This window comes from Brachyistius frenatus, unplaced genomic scaffold (assembly GCF_029030835.1).
Source record: "Brachyistius frenatus isolate BFR_SWC_R1_liver_20210118 unplaced genomic scaffold, ASM2903083v1 Contig_39, whole genome shotgun sequence".
Lineage (NCBI taxonomy): Eukaryota > Metazoa > Chordata > Actinopteri > Embiotocidae > Brachyistius > Brachyistius frenatus.
The window spans coordinates 1,060,326-1,088,196 of NW_027210638.1; the positions used below are offsets into that span (position 1 = coordinate 1,060,326).

Sequence of the window (27,871 nt, forward strand, 5' to 3'; positions counted from 1 at the left end):
TGAAGGTTGAACAGTGTGTTTTTATTGGCATCTAAAGATACCGTAACCTGAACATAATGGGTACACGTGGACTTGAATGATTTGTTATCAGTGATGTATGTTTTAAATAAGTTAAATAAAATGTTAACATGAACAATTAATAATGAATGAGTTAGATTCTTGAAATTTGTTACAACTGGGGATGGTTCATACGGGTTAAACCTTTTTGGAAACCGCATTGCCACAGATGCTCAGTAATAAATCCCTTTGACGAATGCACACGGGGGATGGAGTCGTTTATAGTACCGTTTGCATGTGTACTTATGGTGACAAGAGAGCCGATACACCGGGACTGAAAAATAGGACTTGAACCGGAATAAGCACTTTATATACAACACTATAATGTTAGACCTACCATCCATTTTCCAGAATATGGGACACACTTTGCAATGCGACTTCTATCTTGGGGATAGTTGGCACCAGAGCTAGAATCCTCGGCTACTCTGGCTGAAGTCCACTTCAACTCCTCCTTCAACTCAAAACCTGGTGATTTTCTTTCAGAAGCAAGCCACAAACTGGAGTTTACATTATGTGCAAAGTTACTATTGTAAGCCTTAATCTAGGCAAGAATGGGTATCAACTATTTAAGAGCTCTCTGTCTGTTAGAGCACGAGCCAGGCTTGGTCATTTGCGTGTTTCTTGCTTTTTCTTACCAATCAGTTTCATAAAGATCTCTCTCTCTCTCTCTCTCTCTCTGTGTTTTTCAGGCGAGGGCCATGCGTTGAGGTCGTTCCAGGTTGGCACGGAATTTATCAAGAAACCGTGAGGCTAATTCATCATCCACTAGCCGTCCGTCACTGGACAACGTAACTGTCATCAGCTGCTGAGTGCGCAGCGTCTGGTCATCCTCGCACAGTCGCAGCTCAGCCCTGGAGGTCCCGACGGCAAGGATACACGCCTGAGGAGGGTTGATCACGGCACTGAAGCCGCTGATTCCGAACATCCCCAGGTTAGATATACTGCCACCGGGGGGGAATGTAGGAGAGAGGAAGGGATGGGATGAGAGGAGACAGTACGCACATAGTTAAGCTCGGCAGGGGGAGATAACGCATAAGAATGAACTAAGCGGACATAATGGTGGCTGTCAAACCAACTCCTTGATGCCAAAAGGGACATTATCACTTGTAGTGATTGCATACAAAAAAAAAAAAGAGATGGTGAATTAAGCACTTAAATATAATTTTCAGTCAACATCTTATTTTATAAAAGAGAACACTGAGAAGTAAATATTAATACAGCAGCGCCAGCTTCTGAAACTCCCCCTAAGTGTTGCGTATGATAGGCAAGACTGACCCGAGGGCAGTTTCCTGTTGGTCTTAATGAGAGTTGTAGCTCAGGGGGAGGATAAAACAAATAGAGGAAGGGAATACACATATATCCTGCAGAGGACAAAGGGGGCTGCATTTCTATAGGAATTCATCACTTCTGCCTGACACAGAAACCCCATTTATGTCTAAATGACATCATTAATTCTAATGAGTTAAAAAAGCCACGCAGTGGATAGCGCAGTAACTGATGGTCCCTGTCGCCCAAGACCACATTCAGTTGGGGCTCACATGAAATGTAGAATATGCATAATATATTCACTATCTGCGAAACCGGACGCAAGTCATCATAGCGGAAATTTATGACGGTTATCTTGTTACTGAGTTGCAAAGGAAAGTTATGAGATAAAATTACATTTAGAGGTGAAAGGGCCGCTCCTCCCACACAAGACAAATAGTTGAGTATAACTGTCAATTTTCTCATTTCAATAAAGATCGAAAAGTCTTGAAAATAACATTCGGTTTCATAATTCCGTCCCTTTTGATATGCATATTCTTCACCCATGAAATGATGCACGTCTTAGATTTACCTGAATGAGCCTCCCTGGTACTCCTCGGGTAGAAGTTTCCCATCTCGAGCCTTCTGGGACAGAGCCTTCGAAAACATCACAAGTTACTGTCAAGCTTTGCGTCAGAGAAGAAATGGAAGAAGCGTTGATGCCAGATACATATCATCTTAAACAAATACACAAATGATACGTGACATACAAAACTTGATGTACATGCGAGAATGTGAAATACGTCAGAGCTCCTGATTTGTCAAAGCGAATAAAGGAATAACCCTGCACAGTTTTGATTGACTGAGTGTGGCACTGAACCACAGTGTGTTTTGTTATTTTATTTACAGTAGGCCACTAAACCAAACAAGCCATCTACAGCCATGCAGCCCTGTGTAAGGCTGGGTATCAATAGAAAAATCTGATGCGGATACAGGCTCCTAAACGATTTCCGTTTTTGATACCAATTTTATGAACTCCATTTCAAAGAAAAATAAAAGAAAATTACGTGCGATACAAATCTTAATTTTTCATGCAGTTTGGAGAGGGGAAAGTGGAACCCAAATTGTTTTCTGTGGCTACATTAATCAACGTCCCCTAAATGCCTTACAGACACTACATTTTACTAATGTTCCCTAAACGCCTCGGCTCATGTAGCATTACTTAGTCGCTCCCCACCCGGCTGCGCACCGAGAAGCCTCCAGTTAATGTGGCAGATGCAAATCAGACAGGTATGTGGACAAAAATGTGTTTGAAATGAATAAAATAAGCCGTTCACTGATGCTGATGAGATTCAGTCACGCATAAATGCGACCAAAGTTATGCCTGGGTATCAAAACTTGGCACTGAATGATGTTTCCATTTTGATAGAATGTAACAAAGGAATTTGGCTGTTCTGAGCATATTGGTGATCGTTAGTAGCAGCAAAGTGATAATAATTAATTGGGAGCCGCACATTGATATACATCAAATAGCTGGTGCATGCAACAGACTTATTTCAGACAAACTTTTTTCACACAGCGCAATTCAACAAAAGTGAAAAGCCTGTCAGTCAAAGTTTTATAGCAGTCAGACCTTTTGGTGAAAGGCTTACAGAGATACATTTTTCAAATATCACGTTCAAGAAAATGATTAAATGTCCACTGGCACACAGTGATATAAGTGGAAACTATCAGACTGTGCATTGCCAAAATGAAGAAAGGGAGTTGACAACACCCAGAAGGGAAGATGAGACATCTGGCGACAAAAAACAGACACATTACGCCAGCCAGGTTCTGTGGATCATCGTTCTATAGCTGCATGAATGAAAGTGACAAGCTTGAAGAAAGCACAATGTAACTGTCAGATAGGAACAAAGTTTGATAATCGTATTGTTTCTCATGCATGCACTTGATCCACTTCACCTTCACTAGGGATGACTCTTTAATTTCAGTCACATCAAAGATCAACGTTTCACTTTGTGAAAATACAGGTTCAACAGTAAGCTACACACAGTGATGAAGTAACAAATAGGCTCTTGTTGAAAATGGACCTTTCGTCCTACTCTAAGCTCTGAGCTGCATCGGCACCACGTCTTTGTACAAAATGAACTTTGTTATACTGGAATCGTTCTTAAAAGGTTAATGCGGGGACACAACCAACACAGAAAGTTGAGAATGACTCACATGGTCATGAGATACAGTGGTGGGAGGGGGCGGCGGCGGCGGTGGTGGTGGTGGTGGGTACGTTTGAGACAAGAACTCATGCCCTCATTCAAACCACATGTTGATTTTAATTTGAGACCGATAAGGATCAGCAAATGTAGATTTAACTCAGGGCAGAAGCAGTAAATAGCAGCGGGAGGCAAAGAACATTTTGAAAGCTTAAGTGGATGGAAATGTGTTATTGCCTATGTGTATAGGTGCATGTTGGTGATGTAACATTTAATAAATTGATTTGATATCAAAACACTAAATGGACAATGTTTTATTTGACTTGAAGTAATAAAAAAAAACAAAAAATGCAGCACACCGACTATATTTTCCAAATGGGGGGTCAAAATAGGGGCAAACTGATATTAATAACAATGCAGTTTAAGAATGGCAGACAAAGATCTGACGAGAAGAATTTCAGTTCTCCAAAAAAAACCAATTTCTTTTCAAAATTAATGGAAAGAGGAAATGGTGAAGCAAAAGAGGAATAGCTCATGATCCAAAGGATACCACCGCCTTTGTCTGTTGGGCGTGTGCAGCTCAATCAAACACGCACATCATTTCATTGCTGATGGAAACGACAACATACAATGCTGAGGTGTACACAAGCATCACGTGTGCTCAGACTCATCCAGATGCATCAAAACTCATTGGGTAACATTTCCTCATTCAATGGTTCAACGATCCTAAACCTACGGCCAAAGTGAGTAAAGAGCTCCACTCATATCCTCAAGCGGCCGAGTCGGTCACCTGATGTCAGTCCATTCGAGCCGCATTCCGCTTGCTGAAGAACAAACTTTAGTTAGGCAGAAAGATGTCACAACAGACACGAGCTGATGTGGTCGGCGGCGACATTGAGGGCCGGGAAAGCGTCTCCGAGAGGATACAAAGTGTCTGCTGATGTGTATGGGCGGAGGATTTTCCACAACATATTAAAAATAATTATTATTTTTTTGGACTTCATGTAAACCTTTCACTTTCATCAAATATTGCATTTAACACTAACAAAAAACAAATATGTTGTATGTTACAATAGATTTATACAATATTTTGTGCTATATTGTAGTGTAGCTCCATCCTGAAACACTATGACTGGCATAGAATAGCATTGTGTTATTATAATCCTTGCAGTGCTTTGTGTTGTCGTATTATTTATGATGGACTGTGAACTAAACGTCTTTAACATTTTTGTATGCAGAATAATACGTAGACGTTGTATGCCATGTATGCCAACGCTCATGTATAAAATATATGCTTCTAATATACTGTATACAATGTATAGGTTAAAGGTAGCAGCTATGTGTAGTCAACAGGGCGGCGAATCAAACGCGTAAATTGTAAATTTGAAAAGGTGAGTCAAACTGTAATGAAATACTGCGACACTACTTATCTCTACAATCACATGTTGAGGTGACACATCATTTCCAGTGCTACGGAATATTTCACAACGCCTCACTTACGTCAATAGCATCAGTGTGACAAGATGTCTATCGAGAGAAACAGACGGCACTCGGGTTGAAGTAATCGCATAAATTGCAAGAGCGGATCGCATGGATTAAAGCCATTACAGCGCAGTCATGAATGCTGGAATCTGAGTAATAGGACGTCTAAAATCGAATTACACACCCTCTCAACTGAACCATCAGCAACTCTCACTGACACTCGGGACACATACTGGGTGTCATGCCCAACAACGACCACACCTATTCTCATCGCTGTCCAACTTGGTAGTACGAGTAGAAGAAGAACTCCTCCACTCGTACTACCTCAGCCGCTGTCACTGCCAGTACTAATGCAGGTACTTCGGCTGTGGTCACCGCCACTATTACTGCTGCCGACATAAAAATGGGATGTCAAAAATGTACCGGCATTAATTCGGGTAAAAAGCATTCGAACAATACTGCCTAACGTTGTGTAGAAACCATCACGAATCAATGAGCAGTTAGAAAGAGCTGCCCATTGCTGCTTTATACTCCAGCTGTGGCCAGTGGCAGCTTAAACCTGCTCCCAAAAAAACCCCTCTAAATCAAACTATGCCAAATCTACAGACCTTTTACAGCTGAAGGAAGCAACTCCTGCTCCACATACTCTGATATAATGACCGGAGGGGGGACTACTTTGAATAAAATAAAGTTCAAGCCTGAAAGCAAGCCCAACTCTACAGATGTCTCCAGCTATTTTTTTTTTTTATACAGTTGGACTGCAGTCCAGTCTCAATTCCCATATCTCTTTCCATGTACAAATGACCAGAAAACTCCATGTCTTCACCTGTGAAGTGAAACACTAGACACCCCCACAGCTTCAAGTTATAATCTACCAACCAGGGAAGACATCCAGAGAAAATGCTTTTGTACAAGGGGTTGAGGATCTCATTTATAGCATCTTATAATGTATTGAAAATGTTCTATTGTCTTTAAATGGTTTTATCCATGTGATCTTTACCTTAGCATTAGCTGAGATCTCCTGCACTCCTTTGTTTGCAGCATCCTTGATGATTGGAGTAATGAGGCCTTTGTTAGTTGCCACGGCAATTGAGATATGGATGGAATCGAGCACACGGGGTCCATCACCAGACCAGGTCACATTTACGTCTGGCATTTCCTACAACAAAGAGTCAGAGGTCAACCCCAGGTCCTACCCGAGTTTAAAATGTAAAACTGACAAGACAAAAAGACATAAAGTGAAAAGCATGAAGAATTATGTGTCCCCAAATTGATTCCAGAGTGCTTTCATGCAGTAATGTGTAATATTACTGCACAGATAAAATGAGGATTTGATCTCTGCTGTGGTGGAGCTTCTATAATAAAATAGATAAATACATAGTGAAAAAGCAAAACAGATGTTTTACTTTTTCACAGGAAATCCTCTTTATTATTTTTTTGGGGCGTGACCTACAAACACCAATGAAAATGGTGACATTAAATTGACCACTTCCTGATGTACTAAGGTCAACTTGGGGGAAAAAATACAGTACTTCTGCCAATTCTGTGATGCTACAGTGTTACACAAGCAAATGACATATCTTAGTCGAGCGGACGAACCAATAAAAAGAAGTGTTTTGCTCACGTTGTACTAACAGTAAAACATTGTGGGCCTGCTTTACTAAGATCTCAAATAAAGGGCATTAAATTGTTTGTTTTCTCCAAAAGTTTGCACATTTATTTTGCACCCATTTTCCGGTTGATTTACTAAGAGTATTTGCATCACTGATATCACATGCAAATCACTGTATTTAAATGACGGGTTTGCGTTTGTTAAAGTGATTGCAGCCGTTCTAACAGAACGACTTCAAAAGGAAAAGGAAATCTGATCGCATTGAAATTAAGAATTATAAAAATAACAAGAACAAAATGCTTTATAAGAGATTGTCAAGAAGGAAGTCAATACTGTGGGAAGAACAAAAAGGCGGAAAAAAACTACTTAATAATAAAAAGTTGGCAATGAAACAGGAGGGACGGTAAGATGCTTCGATCAGCAGGTTCAGCTCTTTCTGTGATGAGCAGGTGAATTAGTGTCATTCAGTGCGTCGTGACTGCTCGGGAACCTTATGAAGTTACCTGTGAATTCTGCACACCTGAATAACGGGACTGGCTGGGATATAACCGCAGCGATACGCTGGAATGACCCAGAGGCAGGAAAATGCTGAGTAGCAATCATTTTTATTTTTTTAATTGCTGGTATTATGTTGCTTCTCCTTGTTGTTGGCTGTAAATCACAATTCAGTTCATTCAATAACTCAGAAATGTCATCGTTGGACAAACTATATGTCTAAATATTTGTTTGCCTCCGTCATCTCAAAAATGTTTAAACGGGTGTAAAACCACGTTCTTCTCACCACAATAAGAGCAGCCGTCTCTCCAGATTTGTGCAACTGATTAACACGTTCCTTTCAGTCGTTCTCCTATTTCTACTTTCAGGTTTAGTAAATATCATTGTGGGTGCAAAATGTATGTATTTGCATTTCCCAGTATTTTGCACGCTCGAGTAGAAACACCCAATATTACATATGCATTCAGGCGAACATGCAAAATGGACAACGCGTGTTGAATTGCACATTTGAAAGACGCAATCCTCACTGCACGTCGTCAGTAGATCAGCTTGGACATTTTTTTTGCGGGTGATGTGAAGTTTGCACGTGACTTTACGCACGCAGATAAATCAGCCCCTGTGTCTGGACTATGAGAGAGCCTTGTGGTTTCTTTAGCGTTTTATACCACTGCCATCACGTGGGAAATGTACATTTATGTTCCACATTCCTCATATTTACTGTAACACAGGCATCAAATAGCCAGTTTTGTCTGCTGTTGCTTGGTCTTCATGCAACATGCACATCTAGCCGTGGTCTGTTTAACACAATGCTGAGGCTCCCACAGTCTTAGATACATGCGAATGCTTAGTGCTGACAAGTATTCTTAAACAAATAAGTGAGTGATTGGAACTGATGTTCTTATGAGATGCTGCTGGGACATTCCTGTCTGGAATAACTAAATTACAAGATGGATGCATCTATTTTTATCCCCCCCCACCCCCCATCCCAATGCCTTCCACACATTCCTCTAATTGAACAACAGCGTCTTTCTTTACAGTGTTTGTGTAAAAAAAAACAAAAAAAAACAACTTCTGTAAACAGGCATTTTGGAGATCATCATCCCTCAGTTTGTTTTCTGTTATGTTTTTCTGTTATGTCTGTATGTGCACAGGCTTTGTTAAGGACTGACAGAAATTAAAGTTCAGCTACCTGTTGGCAAATTGTAAATTAAACATGATATAATAAAAATACAGAAGATTACAGGATGAAGAAATGAAAGCACTTGCTTAAATTTTTCAAAGAACCAATTATAAGAAATGAAAATATTCTAAATAATACTTACCCTGAGTGTAACAGCGGCTGCCTTGATAATGAAGTCATTAACAGACACTTTGATCTGTTCTGAAAAGACAAAGAATAATCTATGAACTTGATTCAAGCTCTTACAAGAATCAACATCTGTAATATCTGCTTTTTACCATAATTAATGGAAGGAAGTGGCTGGACAGCTAAAAGAAAGGGTTTGGTAAATATCTAAGCACAGTCAAAGACAGCTATGACAAACCATCAACACAGAGGCAGAGGACATCTACTCTGTAAAAGACCTGCAAAGAGTCATACTGCACAAAGCAGTCTGTTGAGGGTTAAACTATTAAATACAAAATATTGTTTTTGACATTAGCCTCCATTTTAAACTTTCGCCAATGAGTGATACTATTCATACAATCAGGTTAAAAAAAAAAAGAAAAAAAAAGCTATATATTATTGACCTGCACTCCAGCAATCATTAGCATTGGCTCCACTCAATGTGTGATACCAGCGGGCCAGGCGGGCTTGGACTGGCATCACTGCCAACTCCTACTTGCCCGATAGTGCGGTACCAGACAGTTATGAACGCTGTGAGCAGGATGATTAATGAGCTAACCGTGAAATCGCTCTGCTCCTGAACAATGAGAGTCCGCAAAAACAACCGGACACAGAATCACACCCTCAGTACACACACAACTTCGCTAATAGCTCTGGAATGGCCGTCCCGTTTCCTCCATCACAGACACAGGGCCCAGAGAGATTCACTGGTTGTTTGACACCGAGGCAAGGTTAGGCTAAATAAAGCTTGTTTTAAAACAGTAAACTGAAAAGCACTCTTGCTATAACAACATGAAAAATAGCCTGAAGTAAGCACAGACAACATTCCAGTCATTAAAGATAAATAGGTTTTGCAGTAAATGTGTCTGAAAAGTGACTGTTGTTACACATGAAAAACGTTCCCTTTCTCTGGTTGTGGTATACACTTCCTTTTACAAGAACGCATACATCTGGATGTCCGTTGCACAAGAGGCTGCGGTTTGCTCAATAACCGTAGTTTGAGAAGGCTGCGAGGCAGATAAAGTAAAAGGGTGGTTCACCAAAAATGTGGGAAAAACACTGCTGGCGGTTGACTAATCAAGCTCCATCCACATAATACCTCTGATAATAACTCTTACGAAAGGGCTGATCTACTTTCCTTTCGTACACATTGCCCTCACTCATATATTTTGCTTCACAGGCCTTTAACGCTTTTCTTCGTCTTGAATTCTCTCATTTATTACATAGTGCTCAACAAAAGAGCAAACACTCAAAGGAATCTACTTGAAACACTTTGAACCAGAGAGAAATGTATACTCTTGTAGTGTACTTTAGTGTCCTATAAATAGGGCTGGGCAATATATAAATTTGACATCAATATTGTGAAAAGAGTCTAGATATCGCCTTCGATTTTGGATCTCATACTGTCGTGACATGTTGTCTTTGCCTGCTTTTAAAGGCTACCTTACAGTAAAGTGATGTCATTTATGGCACTCGCCAAACACATCGAGCCATTATATTATTTGCCACTCAGTCATTATATTCACATTACTTGCGATTATTTATCAAAAAATTAATTTGGTAAATATTTTGCGAATGCACCAATAGTCATCCCAACATTTTTACTGAATTTTGTCACTGAACTTGTTTGTTGTTACCATTTGTTTTCTGAAATGTATTGAGCCATTTCAAGTTAGCTGAGGCAGCCACCAGTTTAGTCTAATGTGTCATTTATACCCACTTCATGACCCAAAGAACATATGAGCTCTCTCCCACCCGTACCCTTGTTGAGTAAGTCTTGGAAACAGTCAAATGTGATGGATGGTTTAAAAAAAAAAAAAAAAATAAAACAAATCTAAATTAACTTCACACATAATGCAATAACCAGAAAAAAAAAAAATCTAAATGAAATTGGGGTCAATATTTGATGTGATCAGCCATTGCTTTTAAAACAGCAACAATTCTGTAAGGGACTTGGCAGGTAGGTTGTTCAAAGCATATTGGGGAACGAGCCACAGTTCCTCATGGATTTAGGCCGTCTCGGTTGTTTTTGTCTCTTTATGTAATTCCAAACTGACTATGACGGAAAGAATGATGTTGCCGGCATCCCTGATTGTATCACTTGATAGATATAAATCTAAACATCTAGATTGCCTAAAATCTCCAAAGTACTGTAAACAAACATCAATTTCCCTGTATGAGGAATAAAAGCCAACATCTCCGTGGGATGGAGATGTATGTGTGTGTGTGTGTGTGTGTGTGTCGATTTGAACCCGAGGAACATGACTACCCTGACAGAGTACGACACGTTTTCTGAACACGAGTGTCAGTCATGTGAAAACCCTGAAATTCAAATCTTTATGGAAAAGTTGCCTTGACCCTCTTAAGAGTCAGACATTAACTGAAGGACATGATGCTAACATGTGTATGTAAAAAACTGTTTTAATGCAAACAAGCTCACTTCCAGTCTTGTGTTTTTACCTTTGGCCAGATCTTTGCGGAGCTGCATGACGGCAGCCATGTCACAGTCAACAGAGGCATACGCATGGGGGATGGTGGTCTTCGATTGGGTTAGTCTTTGAGCAATTACACGCCGCACATTTGTGGCTGGGATCTCGGTGAAAGTTCCCTGAGGAGGACAAGTGGAGGGAAACGAAGGTAAATCACCAAATGAGGAAAAAAAAAAAAAAAAGGGCGTTTAGAGAGAGCAACAGTGAGAGGTGAGGGGAGGGGTTTTCTTTTTTTAAATTCTGAATGATATTTTGCTGTTTCTTAGTGCTGAGAGAGTGTGAGAAGTGCTCACCGGGGCTCCTGGTTTTCCTGGTATGGAGAGAGGAGGTATGTTGGGTCTGCTGCCTGGGGCTGGAGGAGTAGCAGCCGGGGTGGGGACAGGACTCAGGGCAACCGGGTCTGGCGTTGCTTTGGGCGGAGATGTCTTCAAAAGATTCAGTGCATCTCTAAAGTAAAAAACAAACAAACCAACGGGAAATTAAATATGAGACAAACTCTGGTAGGAGAAGAAACACTGATACATTTTAACAATGTTATATTCCTAGTTAAATATTTCTTGTAAAACAGAACACATCAAATAATGTATTGTTATTGTGGAAAGGGGCAAAAAGATGCAAATTCCCTTAAACCTTTGGTACCATGACCACACATGCTTCGATACCACCACATCAGAGCATTGGCTCAGAACGTAGGCAAATATCATATCTGGATAAAATGAAACATTCAAGATGTTATCATACATTCAGTCGAACATTTACACGAGATACAAGGCTTCGCAGTTTCTTCCAAAACATTCACATAATGTTCTGAATTTTATTTGTGTCCATGTTTGTTGAACTGCACTTGTACACCGGCTGATTTAACACATCAAACCCGAGATGAACTTTGCTATTTCATGCCTCTCTTTGTATGAAATCAAATACAAAATTATTTCTGCTGGATGAAAAGTGCTGTAATTGATTTTTCTTTGACCATTATAAATTAAATTACAACTGTGTGAAGCAGCAATCCCACAGCTAATGACAGTAGAATAATGCTTTGTTCACCCAGATGCTCCCTCTCGGAGTCCAGTGGCACTCTGCTGGTTTCATCCGTTTTATTGTTTGCGTCATGCTTGTTGAGAGGAAACTTTCGGTTATCTGTAAATGGATGGGTGTCATGAGAATCATATGCTCATCCCAAACACCATCAGGGCAGGCAGGATCAGGTGTCAGGTGCAGCAGGGGACAAGCCTATTCAAAACCTTGGTTTCATAATCCTTCCTACTGGCAGGGTGAGACATGGACATCTCTACTTTCCTCCGAAGACACCAAAACTAAATATAGCAGACTGATTATTTTTTTTTGGACTTCATGTTAAGTTGCATACTTTAAAGAATTCCCCTCTTGCAACTTATCCCACTTTTAACTTGACCTATTATTATTACCTCGAACAGACAGTAAAAATTTGATATGACTACAGGCTACTATTTCATAATATTGTGAAGAAAGTGACAACATGAGCTGGTAAAGGATACGACAGACCGGATGACAGTATACTGAGAAATCCGCCCTCGATGTTTTTCACCCATAATTTTGGTCTTTGCAGCGACAGGGCTGGGAGGGGCAGGTATCAGGTGTGACTGTTCTGTGCTCTCTGGTTCCAGTTCAGTGCACTGCAGTCTACCTACTAACATGCATCCAGTCTTTTGTCTGGACCAGCTGCCTCTGACCGTACCATGCAGCAAGGAACAGTCTGAGCCCCACAGCTATGTCTTCCTTCCTTGTCTGTGAGCTGCTTCTTTTTTTTTTTTTTTTTTCTTTTTTAATTCCCTCTGGCACACAGTTCTTCCTTTTCTCTTACTGATAGGGGTATTTGTTTGTGGAGTGGCTAAGGCAACTTGGAAATCCCCCAACAAACCTGAGGGACTACACCGAGTGTTTATAAATTACAGACTGACACAAATTCCACCACAAAAAACGAATAGGAATATCCCGTATATAAATTGACCAAATGTTTCTGTTGTGAAATGAATGCAGGTCAACTGCATGTGGTTTTCAAACCAACCGTTTACACCTCTGTTGACAACCAAGGCAAACCAGCCTCTGAAAGAGTGGGAGAAGGTGACTAGAATATTAAAAAGGGACCGAGGCAACACTCACATGCACATAGACAGAAAGGAAGAACCAACTGTGAATAGACACACATGAAAACTTTGTCTTCTGCTGCCACCTAGGACAGACTAAAATGAGAGAAAGGGTGTTGAAGTGATGAAACCCACTCTACTGGATTAGTAGATTCTAATACAAATAACGAATTACTGAAATTGAGTCTAGTGTTAAAGCAAACTAGAAGATGCTGACTTTAGTAAAAAAAAAAAAAAAGAAAAAAGAAAAAAAAGAAGCGTTGCAAATTCAAATCAAGTACACTTACATCACATTTAGATGGCAAAACAAGAGCAAACTAAATAACAATAGGGCTTTCGCACCTCTGGTGCTCGGGCCCTAATAAAAAAATATGTCAAAATCATAAATTCACTCCTTGAGGAAGTTGTCCCAAAAAAGTTTTATAGTCAAGTGTTTCAGTAAGAAAATGTGCTTTTGAAACAACCGATGACTTAACAATATAAATAGTACTGTATGGCTGATGGTAACATGGTGATAAAAGGCATTAACAACTGTTTCTAACAACATCTCTTTAAAAAAACAAAAACCTGTACTGTACTGTATTTTCATACTTTTTAATGACTTTGAATTTTACCCAAGACATTGTATTGTCTTAAAGTGGGTTCATGTATATTCTGATTATACTGATAATAGAAAGGTATTACTTCAGCTAAAGCACAGGTCTGATGCTTTACATGCCAGAGAGCCAGGGAACAAGCAAGCCTCTCACTGTTAAAGAGTACCTGTGTTGGTCAAGGTCAATCATTAATCATTAAACAAACAAAAACAGCCGAGCTTTTGGACCAACCCACATGGCTATTTAACCCATTTTGTGAGTTTTTCCATAAACATAACTAAACTGTAGGAAGCAAAAAGTTCAAACAAAAGATTTTACAATTCATTCAGTGCCACAGAATAGCAACCAAGTGACATTTAACAACTATGTTATAAATTATAACTTTCAAATATCAGCACAGCAGTTTTTTTTTTCCAATGTATTACAGTGTATCCTTCTGAACTACTGCGATACTTGCACTGCATGCTTGACAAGTGCAATCAAGAGGGTTATAATAAATATACACTGATAAATATATATGTGGTTAAAAAAACAAACAAGTTTATAATAACGTGCTCTTTTTACCTATAGGACAATACAAATAAACACGAGGAGTATGGCTTAAGGTAACATTTATGACAAACATTAATCCTCACTGTGTTGCCTCTTGGCTAACACAGCCTATTTGGTAAAAGATAAGGAGAGAAAGGTAGAGGTCGAAATGTATTTGTTTGTATACTGTTTTAACCCCTCCCCCTCCCTCCCCCTGTGGCTTATGTAATATGCAATGATCTCATCCCTGGGTTGCGTGACCGCCGTTATTCATGTCCAATACAGAGGGGCCTTGCTGGAGCAGAGGGTGAAATGGGAGGGGTACCTTTCCCTAGATTCAGGCTTATCTGATGTGCCAAAAGGACAAAGAAAAGGGAATTGGGTCTGTTATTATGCCCTTTCACGAAGGAGCTAAGCCTATGTGAATTTGAGATTGGTTTCTGACAAGAGAAGAACTGTTCAGTCTCACCATATATTTATGCTAAGCCTATACTAATACACTATTATAAGCCATTCTGTAATATCAAACTTAACATATCCAAAAGATACTGACTAAAAGGTAATTGCTAAAACACAAAAATATAACATATTTTGATTCCATCAGTTATTGAGTATATATAGTAATTATGAACGTTTTACCTCACATTTGAGATACTTCTCTCATGACTGTCTCTAGTATGTGCATTTGGCAGCCTAGTCTGCAGATCTGTAGTACATCCTGCGAGTTCAAAAGTCACTTAGGTTTGTGGCTGGACCGAGCAGGTTTTTTTGTATTTACATTAGACATCATATATATTACTGGTTGATCAGCATGTTTTACTAACAAGATCCTGACTTGTAGCTGTACATTTGCCGAATTGTTTATTTGTCATCCTGAAATCCCCCTTTTTCAAAGAAAACACTATCCACATAAAAAAAAGACAAAACTACACCTTTTACTCCCCAGATTAGTAGTGCTTTAAAAGGTGTATTGGCTTTTTATCTGGCTAGCAAACTGTTTCAACAGCACATCATTCAGTTCAGGAAGACCTCTTTGCAACCAGAGGCTCATCTCTCTCTCTCTCATCTGGAACTTTCATTGGTTTTCTTTCAGCGTCAGCCTTTGTTTCTGAGTTAATTAGCCAGCTTAAGTGTCAGTAAGTGAATTGGCTGGCAAACCATTCATGCAAATCTCAAGTCCAACCGAGGGTTTAAAGAGAGGCATCTAAGCAACCCTGTCAAATCATGGGGATATAATTAAAACCGCATTATGAATTACACAATTAAAACTTCAAAACCTGGAAATCCATCGGACTCCCATAAAGCACACAGCACGCTCATGTTTATGAACCGAGAGGATTAATTACAGCTTTATACTTCATACACAGAACATATCAATACATTAACTCTCTTGTCTAGAACAAGAATGTTCCCCGTTTGCCATTTAAGAAACTTTGAAATTAGAATTTTGATTTGTAATTTTCTGTTGCAATTAAAATGGACCCTTTTGTTTTAGTCATTAGTCTAAAAGTCTAATGAGTAAAACACTCAATGTTAAATTGGCTAAATCAATGTGCATATGAGGCCTGCAAGCAGCAGTTGATGCACTTTTTAATGATACTACCGAGAAGAGTTTTTAATGTTTTTAAACATAAAGCATAGAAGTGATGTTTTAAATCCAGTTAAGTTTACGAATTATGCATTAAGAGGAACGACTTTGCTGAATTCCGAGGAATCCTAAGTCTTTAAGGTGACACATCATATACAGCATATTTCTCCTTCACTGCACACACACACACACACACACACACACACACACACACACACACACACACACACACACACACACACACACACACACACACACACACACACACACACACACACAAGCATATGTTCTTTGTTTCTATGGTCACCAGTGGGTCCCAGAGACTGGGTTGCTATGGCAACAGAAATGTCTTGATGAGATTCCCCAGCAGGGAGTTAGGTGGGTAACAAGTGCATTCAATCAGGTCCCTACAGCAGGTAGCCATTAGAGTTGTGTGTGTTTTTGTGTGTTCACAGCTTTCCGTTGTGTGAATTCACCACTTAGCAGGATTAAAACACCTAAAATCTTAACCACATCTTTTTCATTCGCCGAGCCTCCTCCACATTTCTGTTCACACAGCCTATACTCTTGATCTGTTAAACTGACCTGCACACTTCATCTTCAGCTCTACATTGACAGTAACAGACATTAGTCAACAGAATCGTCATCCCTCACTCAAGATCTTTTTGTGATAACGCTCAACTTAAATCGAGTGCAAACAAACAATGCAGCAAAAAGCAAAGCAAAAGAGCAAGTCAAAGATAAAAATATGAAGTTTCAAAAAAAATCTTGTTAACAATGCTTTTTTCAGTCAGTATTAGTTTTATCATTAATATGAATATTAAGTGTGATAGGTCATATTATAAATTATCTGTAGGGTGTAATGATTTTTACAAATTGTTACAGCTTCCACAAAAAAAATTAATTTTCTTTCACGTAAAAAAATAAATATATATATTTTGTCAAAACGTTTCCATCATTAATTAGTGAAATAGTTATCTTTTGCTCTTTTTAACCTCAGCTAACTCATTCAAACACGTACTCTTTGGTGATCAATCCTCTTGGTCCAGTAGGTGTGGCCAGTCTTGGGTCTATGCCATTGGTGTTCAGAATGTGTCTTGCTGCTGGACTCAGACGCAACCTGAACAAGAGAAAGAGAGTGTGGCAAAATGTTATGCTTTTGCTTTAAAGACTTGACTTTAATCTTGATGTTCTGATAAAAAAACAAAACAACAACAATCTGTTTAATGCTATCTTTATTTCTTAAAAGCAAGAATAGATAACTAAAAGCTTTTTTATAAGCATTTTTAAATTTGAGGTTTTAGAGAAACCACTATACACTAATTAACCTATTTATTTGACAGCTCTGATTTGAGCAACCAAAAAAAAAAAGAGGAAAGTGACACTTACGGTCCTGATGCGACAGGTTTTGGTGGAGGAGGTGGAGAGGGAGCTGCAGGGGCCACAACCGAGGCAGAGGCTGTTTGTTCAGCAGGAGGAGCTACAGATGGAGGTGCAGCATCTGGAGGGGGGATCTCAACCTGCTTCCAGTCCTGCCCTTCCTCCACCATGAGGGCTATGAGAGTGCCAAGGGGCACGTTGTGACTGCCCTCTTCCATCTGTGAAGAGGGCGAGAGAGACACTTATACAGTGAGTGGGGAGCATTAACAAAACTGGTTCCATCACTTCATAACTGTAACTGAGACCGCTAGAATTAAGGTGAAGGACTCCTGATGTACGATTTTTAAGCAAAAGATAAAAAGTAGATGAAGGGAAAGTGAGACTGAGGTTAACACGGCGTTCATTTCACAGATAAACAGTTTGACAGCCATTATAAGGGCACCTCTTGAAAAATGGCACTTCCTCGTCAGTGATTTCATTACCCGTCTTGAAAAAGCTGAACAGTGCTTGACTAGCTTCTTGCAGTGCCCTGGATGAGTTTTTATGCTGTTCAAAGCTGTTACCATTTATTCACTATCTTTTTACGGAGTATTCCAAATCCACTGCAAGCCTTTAGCTACTCTCCCCAAGCTGTTCAAGCCTCACATATTGATCAGCCTAAATGAAAGGCCAAGCACGACACAGAGGGGTTAAACTGCAGCACTTCATCACTTTTCAAAAGGCATCTCCTGAGTGAGCTGCCTCCTCTAAATGTGTAGCTCAATATGACAGAGCAGCAGGAGGCAGATGTGCTGTTGTACTCAACCATCCAACACACCACTGATCAGTCGAGAGAAAACAACTGAATAAATATTCCAAAAATATTTATCAATTACATGATGCAGTTTTAATGGGACAATTGTGAAAGTGAAGTTGTGAACATACTCTACCAAACTGTCCAGCAGCGAGGTTATGGAGATAAACACACAGATGAACACGACGAGCACAATTTGTATTCAGTATTAGCTCTGCAGTTCACAGCACTGCTGTACAGTGCTAACATTTGAAATACACCCAGTCAATTTATAGAATAATAAAATAACTGCGTCTGATAAAACACTGGCAGCTCAGTGAACTTTGTTATAAAAGTAAATCTGCCATGTATTGAAAAACGAAATGATGATGTAAGAGCAAATCTAGACTAACCAAAAGGTGCAATATATTGGCGCACAAGAGCACAACACACCAGATGGTGAAATAGATCCGTGACACAGCTTTCAGATGAAGTGAAAACTATAACAATATGTTTAATGTATGACTAACAAAGTCAATTGCTATTTTCTCTCTAACTTACACTTTTTTCTCAAAGGATAAATAAGTCAGGTGTGTGTGTGTGTGTGTGTGTGTGTGTGTGTGTGTGTGTGTGTGTGTGTGTGTGTGTGTGTGTGTGTGTGTGTGTGTGTGTGCGTGCGTGTTAAGCTTGTCGTCTGTCTTGTTCTTCATGTTTAATGTCTTGGCCAGTGGGAGGTGATAGATGAGGGTAAGCGTAAGCGCCTCTCGGGGAAACCCAGAGATCTGTAAATTTCCACAGAGATCCCTCTCTTCAGTCCCAAAACAATTTTTCCACGGTAGAAAATGGAGACCCAATATGCTTCCCACAATAACTGTGGTATCGCGACACAACCAACGTAGTGATATGTGATTAGGATATCTGCGTGTAACTCGAGGAAAACATGAGACCAAACAGACATTTTAAATGACGACGAGTGCAAATCCCAGCTTTTGGTGAAGTGTCAGACAGCAGAACAGTTCATGTGTATAGATAATGATCACAAAAGACAGTATTATAATTCTTATGCTTATTCGTATGTTAATTATTACAACCCATTAAAAATAATGTATCATAAATGTATCTGCATAATCCACCCAAAATAGATTTGCACCCATCGAACCATGTTATTTGCCTATTTTGTTTGAAAATCTGTTAGAAAATACTTTTTTGCCAGCACTCAAAGTGGCGTTATGTCCAACTGTTAGTTCGAATTTAACATCGTTTTCCAGCTGAATCTCAGTACTGTTAGTAGCCACTCCTCCTCGCTACCTCCCAGCGTCAACCAACAGAAGTCATTTCTTCATTTGTGCCAAATGCTGTCAAATATTTATCCTACCCCTGTTGTATTTAAGATCAGTCTAAATGTAGCCAGTCTGATTAGTTTTATATATATCAAAACAATTGTGATTTATATTTTCCACTGTGTTAAAGCATATAAATCTCTGCGCACGCACACACAGACACAGACAGAACACCTGGGTGGATTCTCACAGTAAAATCACATGCACAGTAGCCAGTATGCATCATGGGGAGTTGCATAAAAAGATGAATAGCACGCTGCAGTGGTGTGGGGCTCAACACTGCCATCAAATGGTTATAGAACACACAGAAAGGTATAGGACGTGTAACTTATGTTCACACCTCAGTGTTTGCAATGGCTCAAAATAGCCACCATTTTTGACAAAGTTAGTTTCCCTTATGTCCAAAGAGATGCTGCTGTCAGACAGAAGCAGCTAGCAGTGTAATTCCATCCGCAATATGAGCATGTCAAATAATGAACATTTCACCTTCACAGTCTTAATGTACTCAAGTCTATAAACACTATATAAACTATGAAAAACATCTGGAGAGTCTCTTCAATCACATGTAGTGTGATGTAACACTGAAGCATACACTTTAGGTTCGTTACAGTTTGGATCAATTGGCTCTTCTTTTATAATGTTGGAAAATTTGCGTTCTGTAAAAAATAAATAAATTGGAATTTGTAATTAAATCCACATTCAATGGTTCTACATTAATGGATGACCACTTTTGTATAATGTAATTGGTCAATTGTGTGATCGCTCATCTTCAAGTTGTGTTTACACAAGCTGGCACGATCTATCGTCTTCTGAGGGGCAACATTCTTTAACGCATCTCAGAAAAAAGCTCTTCAGAGACCTCTCGAGCCCATCAGCAAGGCTAATGATATTACCAAGTCAGAGTGGACCATTTATGAGGTTTAACCTACTCATCACCAAAATGTTAACACACAGCCATACAAACCCCATGGGAGTCTCCTCAGCTCAGCTACAATAGGCTCAGCCTTGACATCTTTTGAATCTCCTTTTAGCATTAACCAGTTTTGAAAGTTAGAGCTGTAAAGCTTTGGATTTACATTCCCTAAAACATGCACATTTTAGGTTTGTCATTGAGTTGTGACAACAGATCATGTCCAATGTACACAGAACTGGAGACGGTGCCAATAAAGCTCAGCACAGAACAATCTCTGATCGTACAGTGTATGAAAAGGCTTACTTGTAAAAGGAATATGGATTTAGACTAAACATGAACACACACACTAGGAAAAAAACAGAGCGAGCTTGTTTAGTTAATGGGACAAGGTTTGTCTCTGATCAATAGAGCATGACATATAATGCACAAAGAGGATTGCAGCTAGATCCTTTGTCTTAACACCAACAGGCTGCCATTCCAATGAAATCGCTCACATAAAATCACAAAGACTTACAATTCAAACTGTAGCTCAGTCAACTTATTCCTTTTGGGCATCCTGAGCTCGCTAACCACAACCTTGGCATTCTGCGTTTATACCGTCAAGTAATCTTAATCACAAGTCATTTACTTTTTTCCTTGAAATATTTTTGTATTGCTCTTACTTTCTCTAAAGGGTAGATGCCATGAAGTAATGTGCCAACTCAGTCCGAACCTCTTTTCCCCAATGCACTGCTTGTCTTCCCTGAAGGAAAATATGGATCTTTTTGCCAACAGCCTACAGGCTAGAAAATCCACATTAAAATTCATCTGGTTAGAAGTTCTGGAGCAAACAAAACAGACAGGCTTTTTGGCCATTTTGACCGAAGACTTCTACAAGGTTAGAAAGTGATTTATAACATCAATTGATTTAGAGGAGTTGCTGATGGTTAAATTGATCCCCTGGATGACAGTATGTGGAGATGAAGAGAAGGTGGGGGTAAAGGGAAAGATACACGGGAAAGAGACAGAACCACAGAACATGTTGGACATCTTCATTAATTCATATTAATCTTATCTGCTATTTGCTAATGATTTCAATCACCAACTAATCCACTTTCACCTACTGATATCTATCAAGCCATTTCTGGTGTTCTTCAATTCATGCTCAGTAACATTCATATTCATATTGAACAAAGAGGACCAGCGTGCATCTGTGTATCTGCAAACGTGCGTGTCATTTCCTCATGCCTATGATTGACTGCACTTGGTGCTGATTTTCAGATTAAAGTCCTCGGGTCAGGGTAGGCAACGCAGTAAAAGCATGATGAGATGCAGTAATCTGTGTTCATGGTGTGGGTGTTCCTATATCCAACCTCCATATCACAACATAACCAGGATCTACCCCCAGTTCACTTACCCCAAAGAGCTCTGGTTGGAAATTGGTAAAGGGGCCAGAGTGTTACTTGACCCCCATAAATAACCCCTGTGGAGCACCAGTTCCACATCTGTCCAGGCATTTAGCCACAGACAGGTAATTATGGCAGCCTCTAAATTGGAAACCTGCTGGGTGCTTGGAGAGCCACAGTTACACCACTAAGGGCTAATGTACTCTGACCCAGACGAAGTAGATGCCACATTTGCCATGCAATGCAATGGTAGTGAAAAACAAATCTCTGGAATACTGGCCATGTCGGCTGTTTTTTATTTTACCCAAACACATACTCTGTATCACAGAAAGAAAGAAAGAAAGAAAGAGAGAGAGAGAGAGAGCGACAGAGAGCGAGAGAGTAGGGGGCTTATCGAAGCAGACCATCTTTCTCTGCCAGCTAAAGCCCCTACCCCCCAATTCTTGGTTGGTTGCTATGGAAACTACCTCATCCTCACAGCAGCTAAGTGAGGGAATGTGAACGAATGGAGCCAAGTGAAGTGAAAGACATGAAAAATGACATGGAGGCCGATGGTTTAATAATTATCAATAGAGTGCACAGTGTACTCGTGAATGATTATGAATCTGGGTGTGCATTTGTGATGCGTATTTGTTGATGCAGACTGGCTGTGTATTTATTATTTGTTAAGGTTTTACAAACAGACACGTTGCCTAATTGAACCCTGCTCCACTCAGGCATCACCGCAACATGAGTATGTCAAAAATTACACGGCCGTTACACGTCATATAATTAGATAAGGCAATCTCTGTGACATGGTGCAGAGGATCGGGCAGGAACATGCAATAACAGCTCAATGTCATCCCTCAGCTTTTGAAATAGGGGAGGCCAGGAAAGTGAACTTATCCTGCTTAAGTTACTAGGTAATAATGACTTCTGTTCAGTGTGACAAACATGTGGCGGAGTACTGATGAAAGACAAGTGATCATTCTGTCTCTGGCAACCTATTAAAAATTCAAACAACAAACATCCCACTGGGGGGATGGAAAGCAAGAAATATTTGTCAGCGAAGGCACCTCGTCAAAGCTTTGCTGTCACTGTATAGGGAAAACAGATTTAACAAGCATAGCCAATTAGCATACGCAACAAGGGAAAGACTCACAAATATTAAGAGGAGAACATCCTGTGAACCATTTTCTAACTACTGCACACACATTTAAATACACCGCAACTTAACATATCCTTAACCTCCCCCTTTTTATAAATGTAACAACACCACACTCGAGGTTTAAATGTGCTTGTTGTTTGCAAGTAAATTGCCTCCAAATTCCCTTTTTATCATCTCCTGCAGAACAGGCTTGTGTGTGTGTTTTTCTTCACTCACCAATATCTTTGCCAAGATACCGTCGTCATTAGACTCCATGGTAACCACAGCCTTGTCGGTCTCAATCTCACAAAGGGCATCGCCTGCTGCCACTTCCTCACCTGTGGGAGTAAAAAAAGACATGCGAGAACCTTTAAATTAAAATAAACATGTATTTGGCATTCAAGCACCCAATTTCCAAACAATGTTTTGATTGTCAAGGGGTTTCGGACCTTCGTTAAAGTGCAAGCCAAAGATTCATTTGAGCTGTGATTGAAAATGGAAGGATCAGAGTCATCTGCTCTTACACTGGGGCTTTGCACACAGATAGAACAAATCAAATGTCATATAAATTAGAGAAATTCCATTGAAAGGACAAAAAGGTTATGGAGCAAAAAAATATCCGTTCTGGCTTTGCCTTGCATATCAAATGAAGCCTAATCAATGTTTCATGGGAAAGAATGTGAGATACGGAAATGCAGCGTGTCTGTTAGGAGAGATCTTTCCCTATCCTTACAATCCTAGCAGATTCCCACCAGTCTACTCCATGAAAGAGCTGGACTATATTATCATCTGATTAGCAGTAAAGGAGGATGTCAAATAGGACCCAGTGGTTTAGTTTATCATGCTCATATACACACTTGGAGAAACCACTGGCATTCAAATGGAGAAATACACAAATACATGGATGTAATCAGCTCTTGGGAAACAGAGAAAACGCAAACTACTGTTATCAGTCGTACACTGAGCATTTGGAGGGAGGCTGTGGCTCAGACGGTAGAGTGGGTTGAACACTAATCGGAAGGTTGGTGGTTCAGTCCCCAGCTCCTCCTGTCCACATGCCTAAGTGCCCTTGAGCAAGACACTGAACCCTAAGTTGCTCCTGATGGGTGTACCATTGGTGTGTGAATGTGCTCCTGATGGCAGCACCTTGCATGGTGATCTGTCTCATTAGTGTGTGAATGGGAAAACCATGTTAAAGCGCTTTGAGACCAAAAGGTGATACAGAAGTACAGACCATTTACCATTACCATTTACACATCATCTGTGGAGGAAATGCTTTAGAAATCAATAGTTTAAATTAAAAAAGGGTTTTGGTTACATCGTAGCCCAAAGCACTTGCAGTCAATCTGTTTCATGGAGTCAGTTAAGACCAGACACAGTGTGAGTGAACCCTCTTCATGACATATCTCCATGTGTTAAGATGCAAAGAAGAGGTAAGATATACAAGATAAAGGGTTATTCAGATATGACATCTAGTCACATTTCATTTGGCATAAAAAGCTGTAAGACGGTATCAGCTGCGCATTTAGCAAAGACTAGGAAAATCAAGGACAGTGGAATGACAAAGGTAAAAAAACCCTCAAATTAATACCCACATTTAAAAAAAGAGATGAGTCTGTGGAGTTTGTTTAGGGTACGGTGAGGTGTAGGGAGTAAACAGGAAGAACAGGTGGAAGAGTAGATGGGGATGGGAGGGCGAAGGTAGAACAAGCAGAGGAAGTATTGACATTGGAAGCCCCTGAGAGTGAGTAAAGATTGGATTTGTATGAAGCTTTAACACTGAATGACCCCAGGGGTTAGGTGTGATGTGCAATATTAAAGATTAAACAGACGACCCTGGGCCTTTTCACCCTCTATAAGAATGCAACAACAACAAAAATACACTCTATAGTAGAGGGCCCGGATTGTGTTAACATAATATATTTGCTGTACAAATAAATCTCAGAAATCTAAACTTTTCAATATTGTTTCAATCTTCTTCTAAAAAAGAAAGGAAATTAAAAAAATTTCAGGTTGATGTTCCCGGCCCTTGAATCCTAATTCAAGAAGCTGGAACATAACTGTTAAGTGTACTTTATTGCAAAAATAATTTCTTCACACAAGATTTCACTGGAGACTGATTAAATATATTCTTTTATAAAATCCTACGAACTTATGGGCAACAATATCTTGTGCAAATGAAAGAAAGTAGCCTTTTAAAAGTGTTTTTCTTCTCACTGAGAATTTATTTTTGCCTTCCCTTTCTCACTTATACATGAACATATCTCAGCCCAAGTCACAGAAGCACATGGCAACACAGCAGAGCGGCCAATCAGAATTCAGCATGCTGCCTCTTGATAAATGAGTGCGACTGAGCAGAGTTGCTAAGCAGTGATGAATAGTGACTGCTGCGATCCTTGAGCCAATTAGCCACCAGAGGCCCTCAGGTGATCCACTGCTCAGGCCTCTTGTCTTACAAAGCAATGGGATGTCATGGAGGTAAAGATTAGTGCTGCTGTCGGTCTGTTGTAGTGGGAAAAATGAAATGCTGAGCTTTTGATTCAGATATCTACATGTAGAGGCTGTTACTTTGAGAATTATATCAATTTGGACAACACGTGAGTGTTCAAATTTACAGCAAGGAGGGGGTAAAAAATGTGTAAAAAATACTGAGGAAATCTGTCCCTTTGGAAAACAAAGTAGTTTAACAGCAATTAGCAAAGAGACATCAAGTAGAAGGTGTGGCAAGCAGAGCTGCCTCTGAAAGTCTTGTTTCATCATGTGTTTCCTTTACCTTCTTTCTTCAGCCATTTGACTATGTTTCCCTGCTCCATGGTGGGGGAGAGAGCTGGCATTTGCACTTTGAGTGGGCTGACACCTGTAGGATGGAGAGAGAATAACATTCAATTTACATGAAGGCATGCGGCAAAGTCAGGGATCATCCTGCTTAAAAGTAAAGCATAATGAATCCATATAAAAAAAAAAAAAAAAAAAAAAAAAACTCCCATTCAGAACCCCCCTTGCAGCCCCTGTCTTTAACTTCAAGTAGGATACATGAATGTCAAAACAAAACAAATCAAGTAACAAACCCAGAAGTAGCTGCACTTGGATGCAATAAGCCCCTCGGTGGGGGGAGGGGAGAGGGGGGAGGGGTCAATGTGCAGAGCACAGGAAGAGGCAGCGCCACTATGAAAGAAGAATGCTGGCAGGTCACTTATGTTATTGGAATCCTGGCTGACACTCCACCAGAGGCTGTAGAGGCACTCATATCCGTGCAGGCCTTTGAGCCGCCATCAAAGCACCCCACTGTCACCAGCTACCGTCACCAACAAGGCCAGATTACAGGCGGCTCACAGCATTGTGTTGGACACTGGCTGTCGGACCAAAGCACAAATCCAAGCGGCAGAGGCGTCCCTTCTTTACTACAACTTAGCCTGCAGTGCTACATACATAAAACAGTCGGGTTTATTTCTCAGACATGGCACAACTCAGTGGGAACAGCCCTTTCTTTTTTTGTGTTCCTTACGCCCAAGCGAACTGCACTCACATTGCAGCCCATTTACAATAGACTGAAATAGAATATATGATACATATGATATACGATGAAGAAAAGACAGAAATAGTAGCTGCATAAGGCAGAGGCGAGGAGTATGCGCACTTTTTTTTTTTTTTTAAATTGTTTTTTCACATGACAATATGCACTGGGAAAAATACATACAACCATTTTTAAGACTTTTTTTTTTTTTTTTTTTTTTTTAAATCCAAGGTGTCAGAAACCAAATAAAATGAAACAAATCCAATTAAAACTGGACAAATGGACTCAATGATGCATCAAAGAAAAAGATAAAGAGTTTTGTTGTTGTAGTTGATTCTTTTAAGAGCTTTGCTTCATTGAAGCCCATCAATCAAACTTCTGTTAAAACGTGCAAAGCCTGTGAGGCCTGTGGCCGGACTGTGTGCTGCTGCCATCTGCTGGATATCTGGCGGTGTCACAAAACTTGACGAAGTAAGATGAACACAGTCCTTCAGTATCACGTTTCTTGTTACTGTTGTCCCTCAGTATCTGACAATTCAAAAAAAAATAATCAATTGTTAAACTTGTTCATACGTCTACGTCTGACTGTATTCTCATAAACTACAGCTAGTTTAGGAAACCAATTGTGGTCCAATAGGCAGCTTTACACGGGTGGAGCAGAGAAACGGAAAGCCTGCAAGGCATTTAAATTGTAAATTTGCTGTTAGTGTATCTTACATTTTCTATCAAGCAATAAACTCCATAAAAGTAAAATGCTTGCATATTTATAGATTCTGGATTTTTCAAATAGGCAGGAAGTGTCATTTTAAAAATGTCTATTTTCTATCTGGGTAAATTACCTTTTTAAATGGGTATAAAAAAAAAAAAAAAAAAAAAAAAAACATCTAATCAGACAGAAACAAAGAGTACTTTATATGTTCAAACATGCCTGGGACGGAAATATGGAGTCAAACAACAGTAAAAAAAATATATATATATATTTACATTTTCAAATCACATTAATCACCTCTTTTTTTACGTGTTGGTACCTGTCAGTCGGTCTTTTTGTTTTGTTTGGTGTGTGTACTTCAGTAAATAAAGCAAATAAAGTTGATATTTCCATCATATCTGCACTGTGATCATTTATATTTACAAAGCCTGAAGGGCAAACATGATAATTTACGTCTTCCGATGTTAGGTGCTACCAGGTGTCTTCTTCTTCTTCACATGGTGTATTATTAAACTATGATTTAACGGTGGCATACAAGTAAAGAGACGCAGTAATCGAGCATTTCAAGTATTTACATTATTAACACTTTGAAGTTGGGAAAATAAGACTCGTTCACTATAAACACCACCGAAGCAAATGCGAGACGCCACGACAGCTGCGTTAAACCGCGCGGTACTCACCGAGCATCCATGGGGACTGAAAGAGGTGTCTGACGCGGTCCTGCCGGAGGTGCGCGGTCCGCAAACATTTATTAAAACGAGACAACCTTAGGCTAAATAAAATTCCTTGACGACCCAGACGCAAGGATGCCGCCATGTTGTCGTCCTCAAAGTCTGCGAGACGCGTCTGTACTTCTGCCGGACGATAAAACTGTCCGGGAGGACGCGGAAGGGCAACGTTTCCGAAACAAAATGCATCCTGTTAAAATTAGGAAGTCTGTAAAATATCCCATTAAC

General features: G+C 39.8%; 1 protein-coding gene across 2 annotated transcripts; it reads right to left on the reverse strand.

The window, feature by feature from the left end:
• Nucleotides 1-27,762, reverse strand: pdhx (pyruvate dehydrogenase complex component X). Of its 2 annotated transcripts, none has more exons than XM_069701887.1 (11): nucleotides 27,596-27,762; nucleotides 25,466-25,549; nucleotides 22,930-23,030; nucleotides 17,166-17,374; nucleotides 16,798-16,896; nucleotides 11,229-11,382; nucleotides 10,907-11,054; nucleotides 8,424-8,482; nucleotides 5,995-6,153; nucleotides 1,895-1,959; nucleotides 1-998 (listed from the first exon to the last, which is right to left on the reverse strand). In XM_069701887.1, the coding sequence occupies exons 1-11, from the start codon at nucleotides 27,729-27,731 to the stop codon at nucleotides 743-745; spliced, it is 1,470 nt and encodes a 489-aa protein (XP_069557988.1). In that variant the 5' UTR covers nucleotides 27,732-27,762; the 3' UTR covers nucleotides 1-742. The 2 variants fall into 2 exon arrangements, with proteins under 2 accessions (XP_069557988.1, XP_069557987.1); XM_069701886.1 differs by lacking the exon at nucleotides 27,596-27,762 and adding an exon at nucleotides 27,213-27,536.
• Nucleotides 27,763-27,871: the final 109 nt, after the last annotated feature.